This window comes from Ylistrum balloti, unplaced genomic scaffold, assembly GCF_031769215.1.
Source record: "Ylistrum balloti isolate Yb309-2 unplaced genomic scaffold, AGI_CSIRO_Ybal_v1 Utg372220, whole genome shotgun sequence".
NCBI classification, from domain to species: Eukaryota; Metazoa; Mollusca; class Bivalvia; order Pectinida; family Pectinidae; genus Ylistrum; species Ylistrum balloti.
The window spans coordinates 66,205-75,169 of record NW_026783043.1 but is presented as its reverse complement, the minus strand read 5'-3'; the positions used below and the strand labels follow the sequence as shown (position 1 = coordinate 75,169).

The following is an 8,965-nucleotide window of genomic DNA, read 5'->3' as shown; positions in this document are numbered from 1 at the left end:
TTTCTGATTCCGTCTGTATCGGTTGTTTTGTTGAGGTGTAAGTTTATGATATTTTCCGTCTATATCGGCTGTTTTGTTGAGATGTAAGTTTCTGATTCCCTCTGTATCGGTTGTTTTGTTGAGGTGTAAGTTTCTGATTCCGTCTGTATCGGTTGTTTTGTTGAGGTGTAAGTTTCTGATTCCGTCTGTATCGGTTGTTTTGTTGAGGTGTAAGTTTCTGATTCCGTCTGTATCGGTTGTTTTGTTGAGGTGTAAGTTTCTGATTCCGTCTGTATCGGTTGTTTTTTGTTGAGGTGTAAGTTTCTGATATTTTCCGTCTTTATCGGTTGTTTTGTTGAGGTGTAAGTTTCTGATTCCGTCTGTATCGGTTGTTTTGTTGAGGTTTCTGATTCCGTAAGTTTTTCTGATTCTGATATTTTCCGTCTGTATCGGTTGTTTTGTTGAGGTGTAAGTTTCTGATTCCGTCTGTATCGGTTGTTTTGTTGAGGTGTAAGTTTCTGATATTTTCCGTCTTTATCGGTTGTTTTGTTGAGGTGTAAGTTTCTGATATTTTCCGTCTGTATCGGTTGTTTTGTTGAGGTGTAAGTTTCTGATTCCGTCTTTATCGGTTGTTTTGTTGAGGTGTAAGTTTCTGATATTTTCCGTCTTTATCGGTTGTTTTGTTGAGGTGTAAGTTTCTGATATTTTCCGTCTTTATCGGTTGTTTTGTTGAGGTGTAAGTTTCTGATTTTCCGTATCGGTTTTTTTTGATGTAAGTTTCTGATTCAAAAATTATCGGTTGTTTTGTTGAGGTGTACCACTCTCAAAAATATTTGCACTTTTATGAAGTTTAAATATTTAATATAAATCGACGAGAAAAAAGTGTGTTGTGATTATATATCAACTTAATGTGAACGGCTGAGACCGTTTAAACAGCCATCGTCTTTAACAAGATTGCCACATGTTTTGTCCATATCATCGTTAACTTACTTTGACAAAAAGATTTATGTTTGCTTGTCCTCTGTATTATTCTATAAACGAAATTAAAGTACCAAATTACCGAATTTAGAGAAATTTGTGTCAGATGTAAAGTTCCATGCTAGTTCGTGATAGATGCTAATCTTAATCTGAATAGTGTCAGGAGCACCTAGACAGAACGCATTTGTAAGTTTTTAGTATAATACTTGCTTGTCTTATGACGATAGTATGCATGCGCAATACGGTTTTGAAAGGAGGCGGTATTATTTGTAACATACAACTATCACTAGTGAACATGGTAAACTCGTTGGAATTTGTTGACAAGTGAGAAAGCTAATTTCAGAAGCTGTAACAATAGGGTTAAACCGTAACTGTTATATTAGGATTAGATTTGGTCTAATAAAATCAGATTGTACAGAACACTGCCTGTTAGACCACGGGAAAATGGTATGTATTTAAAGATAATTCACAGAAAACGCAGTAGTTTTATATTATTGTAGCACAATCACAAATTACAGCCATTCACTGCATGCTGTGGACAGTATAGTAACACTCTTTAAATGTTTTTTTTTGTTATTTCACACGTGAAATATGATTTCGAAGAATGTGATTTTCTGAAAGTTTTTGTTGTGACATCATATTTCCATCATGGCGAAATATTCCTTGTGACGTCATCAAAGGGAAAAGACATATATATATATACTGAGATCTTTAAATATTCTTTTTCAGTAGTGTGTAGGTTACATGATAAACATAATCTTAAATTCGTCTCCCTTTTTATGCGATTTGACTGACCCATAACAATATTTTTCATTTTTCATAGTCTATGTCTTGGTGAAAGGCAAGGCTCGTTATTTCATATTTATTTTACTCCTGTAAAATCTCTGAACAGACAGGCAAGAAGAATATTTAAAAACAAATAAATCAGGGTATGACGTCATGATGAATTTATTCGATGCGGAGCCTGAAAGACTTAATAAATAAACAGATATGACATTATTGCACAATGCGGCAAAACCTTAAAGGGAATATTGTATTTATAACACAGGCCACATTAAAGGAAAAGGTGAAAGGATACCGTTGTTAAGACTTAACGAACCATTGTTAAAGAAATGTGAGAAACTTGTGTATATTGTATAAAGAATAAAAATCAATACGTAAGAATATGGTGGGAAACATATACGGGAATTTTATGATAATTACTTAAAAGTATGATGGGATAAGATGGTGGGAAAACGAAACAGGAATAAGGTAACACTTTTGGGAATATTGTCTTAAGTCATGAAAATACTGAGGGGCATTTTTTCTCAAATCATTTTCAATATCGTATTGAAATCATGCATAACATGGCATTAAAATATTATTACTACATTAAACATAGTGTAAAAATAGTATTTTCTATAGAATATATTCCCCCTTTATGCCATATCCTGGCAACTAATCGATAGCGATCCATACATATTGCGTCAGTAAAGAGTTAAGCGAAACATTCCAATGAGATAGATGCAATAAAATTATAGGTAAAATGTAACAAAGTCTAACAACAGACGACATGAAAGTACATCGTCATTATCAATTTAAATACCTCCGCTAGGATTCGAACCCGGGACCCCTGGCGTACTAGTCTGACGCTCAATCGTTCGAGCTTAAGAGGATTTCTCTTTAGCCGAGCGGTATAATGCGGCTAGTATTTTACCAGGGAATAACTCGTCCCCGAGTTTCCGGGGGTCACAAGAATCGCTGAATATTATTCCCTAGTCCCAACATGGGCGCCAATGTAACAGAGGTCATAATTTATTTCAATGCCGCAGCTAAGATTCGAACCCGGGACCATTGGCGTACTAGTCTGATGCTCAACAGATCGAGCTAAAGTTCTCTCTAGCCGACCAGTATATTATGGCTAGTATTTACCAGAATTACAGCAATACAATTATTAACATTTTCGCAGAAATCCATTTGTAATATATTTTTCATAAATATGAGTCAACAGTGACCTACTTTCAATGTAATAAATGTATGCATGTCTTAAAAAAGTGTTAAATCTCATCTCGCTCATGATACCAGGTCAACGATTTATAAAATTCTTTCTACATTTCGAATTATGAAAAAGCAACATGAAAGAATCAACCAGTATTAACAATGATCTATAAAGTAATGGATTCTCACTAGATCTAGATATAAGGTTATTTGGTAACATATATATATATATATATAGTCTTCCCTCTGCATACAATTTAACAATGGCGGAAAACATTTCAAAACTTCAAGAAATAGATGACACACAATGTGTATGAATTATAAATATGGGTACATGAGCGTGAAAACAGATTTACAATAGTGGCCAATTTATATAACACAAACAAATAACAAATCACACTCTACATCTTCTCGCATATCAATAACAAGTAATTGCCTCTAGTTGAAGCACAGCGATGTAACTAAACAAGCCACACCCAGACTAGTATTATAACTAAACAGGCCACGCCCAGTCTAGTATTGTAACTAAACAGGCCACGCCCAGTCTAGTATTGTAACTAAACAGGCCACGCCCAGTCTAGTATCATAGACGGACCGCTAATATTTGAAGTCATGGTGATAACGACATAACCATGAGGCGAAGGCCATTCATGGCTATAAAAATCAAAGTCCACTCTTTTAAAGATATGTACTAAAACATTTAGCTTATTAATCACAAAGCAGTGGGCTCAAAGTCATACAGGAATATAAAGAAATATTTTTTTTACGATGTACGTTGTTTTACTTAGTAAAATAAGCTTTATAATTGATACTTTTGAAATGTTTTGATTAAAAAGCGTTCATTCATGATTAGGAGTGATCGAATGAAAATGACCCGAATTTCCCGAGAAATAAATATATAGATTTGAATATAGCGTGTTATTCCTAGTAGTATGTAGCCAGAGAGAATGGAAAGGAATTCCAGTATTCGCGATTTGAGTTTGGAAAAAATGTAATGTAAACGAAAGAAATGCGATTTACATTATATAAAAAATAACCTTTTAAAAGAGCAATTATCACAGAAAGCCAACAAATCATCTCTATTAAAGACACGGAAGAAATTTTTAAAAAGAACGAAATATAAAACAGAACAAAACACTAAACAAATATAACACAGAACAAATAAAGCATATCTATACCAAGAAAGACAACTCCGGTTTTCCTTTAACCGATGTAACAAGAACACAGATAAAGAGTTGAATTTATAATTTAAATCTCTGATTAAACAATGATACATTGACACGAGGCGTTTTATAATGTTTCCCTGTCAACATCAGTTAATAGTGGAAAGATATTTTCCAAATTTAATATTATAAGATAAATATTGTATATGTCTTTTCTATCTTTATATTATTCCGTATATGACAAATAAATTATCTAATTTTTAAAGATATATTAATTTCTCTAGATAAATGGTGTTTAAAATCAATGGTATGAGAGATGATATAATTTGGAATGTTTCCATTAAGTTCCCCGTTAGTTGTAATTATCCGTGCATGTCGTTCATGGTTGTGTCAGGGAGATAACTCTTGGTATCATAATTTGTTGATGGTCTCGTGACCGGATCCAGTTCCATCTTGTCCGTGGCTTCTGCTAGTCCATCCTCTGTCATTTGAGAATAGTATTTTACTGCGGCAGGTTTGATGAGAGTGTTCTCCCCTCCTTTACGTCTTTTATAACCCGGCATCCACAAGAATGAATCCATACCGTGTTCTTAACAAAGATACAAGAAATATATAAATATGATTTGGTGGAAACAAAATTATCATTCCAAAATATGCTCCTTTCACATTCTAACATTTAAAAAAATGGAAATCAATATTTTCTAAATATCACAACTGATTTTGATAAATTGATAAATGAATGATGTTTTCTTACGTCAATGTAAAGACATTATATATATTTATTTTTTTTATCTTTATTTATTTTTATTTATCAATTCATCTTTTTTTTCTTCTTTTTTATTTATTTATTTATCTATTTTTTATTGATTTTTATTTCAAGAAATTCATCTCTTAAGACTCGGAAAGATTGATCATATCTGTTTTGTATACAATCATGTTCTTGTTTTTATCCGGGAAATGTAGTTGATGTTTCATACCTTGATATTTATGTGTGCCACGTCCTATGGCATACAGACCCCAATAAAACAACATGGCAATTAATACGATGACTAGGCAGAATACCAAGAAACTCGGCGGTCCAAACGACACAAACAGCTGCAGAAAATAACAGAAATCAATTACTGATACACCATTTTGTTTTGTTTTATAAAATTAATTTCATATTTCAAAACAAACAAACAAACTATTAGTGATACTTGTTATATAAGAATAATTCTTCATCTTCTGCTAACTGTAAGCATGGCCCACAAAGTATTATTACTCCGGGGAAGACTATATTGAGATAATACCATCACAATAGTATATGTTCCGTGTATGTATACAGTGAACATCAACATTAGAAGAACGGATGTCGTAATTACTTACATTACCAACAATGACTGGACAAAGAGTCTCTCCCAAGGCTGCACATACCACAAGACAGGAGGCAACAGATGCTGCAAATCAAAAGCAAATATTCTGTAATATAAGATACATTTTATTTCAAAAAAGAAAATTCCAGCTTTCGTTAAAATACCAATCCCGGATCCAGATATCATTTTCGGCATGTGTAGGAGAGTACCATAAAAACTAACGAGCTAGGGTTAGGGTTAGGGTTAGAGTGAGTGATTACAACACGATGTATTCGAAGATAATGATGTTATCAATTATTTATTCCTGGTAAAGAGCTTAGACTTAATATAAAAAAGTGACCGATTAATTAAATCGTATATTAAAAAGTAAATGGCAGAATGGTTAATACTTAATTAACATTTTGTACTAAATATCAAGTAGACACAAGCATAAAATCAATTAAATTTATTCTTCCGGATTTGCCTTATTCGGGAGAAAAGAGAAAATATTTAAACCAATCTCAATGGTCACTTGATATTCAAAACAAAATGAATACTGAGCTTGTTCAAAGCAAATGTGATTAAGGGACAAAATCCTTTCTACTTTTTTTTTTTTTAATGTCAACAAATCCAATGAGAAAACTCGCATTTTTATTGAGTACATTTAGATTGCCAGGCAATTGCTATCATTCCAAACAAATAATTACGTCGTCACTGTCTGGAGCGGGATTCAAATCAATTTCCTACAATTTGCCGTGATTGCGCAAGCTACTTTGTTTTAATAACCCAGAATGGTTGCCCTCACACACGACTTTTGATTGCCCGGGAACGACTTCGTGCCTTCGTCGCTGGAAAAAGGATGAAGTCACAGTCGTAATGAATACTGAGCTTAAATCACTCCCGAAAATGTCATTCAGGTCGATAAATAGGATTTATCCGTCGGAAATGTTGTAAGAAGAATTAATGCCACAGGAGGTGACGGGAACACAATGTGAAAAAATTCTGTTTCATGTGTTGTTGAAAAACTTAATGCTGCAAATAAAACAAATGTATTAGAAACTAATAGTATACGCCTCAAACTCATCTTGTGCTTCATTGTTTCAATCGGAAGAACTACACGTGATCTGCAGATAATTATTCTGAGTGATTTACAATAAACGAGTAACAATTGTAAAAATGATATGATATGTATAAAAATTTTGAAATATTGTATAAATGTATATTGTAAATCTCTATAGAAAATGGCTTTATATAACTATAAATCGAAAACAACTTTTATCACCCATAAAAAAAACATTTCAAGGTTTTTGTTTATCGTCTTTAGATTCATATGTACACTTAGTTTACTGAAAGTAACACATGACTTCTGAATTGCTTTTGGATATTTATTTCTATTTCAAATATTTTATGATTGATAAAAATAAAATGACATCGGTTTTTGAATTAACCTACTTAATTGACTTTGAGTTATAAGAGGATATTTAAAGAAACATATGAAGAGACACGGCACAAATTACACCCCAACATGTAACAAATTACCAGCATTACAACCAGAAGGTCCCTCACCGTGCCGAGTGCTTTTCATCACCGTGCCGAGTACTTTTCATTTCTTTAGACTTTCAACAATAAACGTACAGATACATACATATTCCAGACAACAACGAAAATACAAGGGCATACATGTAATTTTATATACATTTTCTTCCAGACAGAGAAAGACAGCTCACATCCGCTTACGTCATGAAATTTTCCTGACTCCCAATAATGATTGCATCGACAAGTGCCGTTATTTCATATTTTGACACACAAAATCGAAGTGGCAAGATAATTTAGACCTCGTGGACAAGGAATTATCAGCTAAAACAGGAGAAATCTTATTGATAAAGACATTACATGCAGACCCTTCACCCAAAGGGGAATACAGGCATTAGATCAGACAGTGAAAATAATCCCTCGAGCTCTAACTGTCAACATCACAGACGTTTCAGATATTAATGAAACTTTGTGGCACCCACGGAACCAATCCTAGAAATTGACATCAGTCTTTTATTTGATTCCACCAACCAAGTGAGTTATCCGGAATTCTTTTACCAATGTAGTCGTTGTGCACTCACAAATTCATACTAGATTTGTCAAATATTAAAACTCACCCATATCTGTTGGACGACGTTCTGATGGAATAGTGTGGGAAAAAACGTTAAACAGATGGATGGATGGATGGATGGATGGATGGATGGATGACAGGCAAAAAATTACCATAATAACACAATATATGTTAACGAAAGTAGTAAGAGAATATCTACATGTCAACATAATCATAATCCACGCTCAACTGAAATAAAACAAAAGCAAAATATGAACAAAAGAAAGATTTCTACGCAGGTTGAGGATGCAGGGATATTGCTATTCAGAAATGGAAAATTCACAATAGGGAAATTAAACGGATTACCCTTATCAAACAGCTTGGTGAAAAGCTGTTCATGTTGGTTTCGGTGTAGGATAATATCGGAATAAGTAACTGATGTAGAAGAGTCTGCCATATCTTTGATTTCGAATGCTGATGGATACATATATGATAAACGTAGGAAATAAATATCTCGTTATTTAAAGACAAGTCTGAAAGTGACATTTAACGACTTTGCAAGGTATTTGTGGCCTGATTTGACATGGAATCAGACTTGATTAACGCAATTATCATTATTAAAAGCCACTTACAAATAATTAATAGAAATTAAAATGTAAGAACTGCTTTGACATGATAATAAAGATAAATATTTATACGTGTAGTATGCTGAGAAGATCCTGTGTTAAAGTTATTTTCACTCTGTTTAAAATTTTGTCTCCAAAAGAAAGATCTAAAAACCAATAACGAAAAAAAATAATGGTTTATTTCTCGTATCCTTCGCTGGAATAAAAACCTCTTCAGACACACATTTTAGAATTATGCTATTATTTAAACGCGGTCATAACAGTTAATCTAACCACACACTGCTCCGACTTAGAAGCAATTGGCTAGCTTATTCAGACACTTATACCGTACGATCAGAACTGAGAATTCTTGCGTGTAGCTATTTCCATAACATGATCATATAACGTAATTCGCATTGTTATAAACAGGAGTGGCATTTCATGGTCCCGTGCCAATAACACATCCTTGTCAAACAAACAAATAGTCGGTTTTATACTTACGGGTAATTTTTCATACTTACGGGTAATTTTTATATATTGTTCCGCCATTGACATGCACGAAGGTGACATGCTACTGATGAATAGGCCAACGATGCACGTGCCCACGTACACGACTGTGTGATCAGTGCGACAGATTAACGTCAAAAGCAAGGCTATACCAGTTCCTACCTGTAAAACAATCAAAGGAGAGTTATATAAAATGTTTGTCCCAAGTATCAATGTCACCAGATCGTATAGCTCAACAAACTCGCTCTGATTGATCAGCGCCGATTTTCACGCTTCAAGAGATCTAATCACATATAACCAGATGAACAAAATAAATACTCCTAAACAAATCCAAGGCAAATA

At 33.5% G+C, this 8,965-nt stretch overlaps 1 protein-coding gene across 1 annotated transcript in view; it reads right to left on the bottom strand.

Moving 5' to 3' along the window:
- Window positions 1-1,889: 1,889 nt before the first annotated feature.
- The window catches only part of LOC132564367 (major facilitator superfamily domain-containing protein 4A-like), a 52,425-nt gene continuing 45,349 nt past the window's right edge, over window positions 1,890-8,965 (bottom strand). The window contains exons 8-11 of the mRNA XM_060229020.1: window positions 8,638-8,785; window positions 5,463-5,533; window positions 5,075-5,192; window positions 1,890-4,686 (exon numbers count right to left, since the gene is read on the bottom strand). Coding sequence (XP_060085003.1) covers window positions 4,460-4,686; window positions 5,075-5,192; window positions 5,463-5,533; window positions 8,638-8,785 — 564 coding nt within the window. The 3' untranslated portion in view covers window positions 1,890-4,459. The remainder of the gene's footprint in view (window positions 4,687-5,074; window positions 5,193-5,462; window positions 5,534-8,637; window positions 8,786-8,965) is intronic.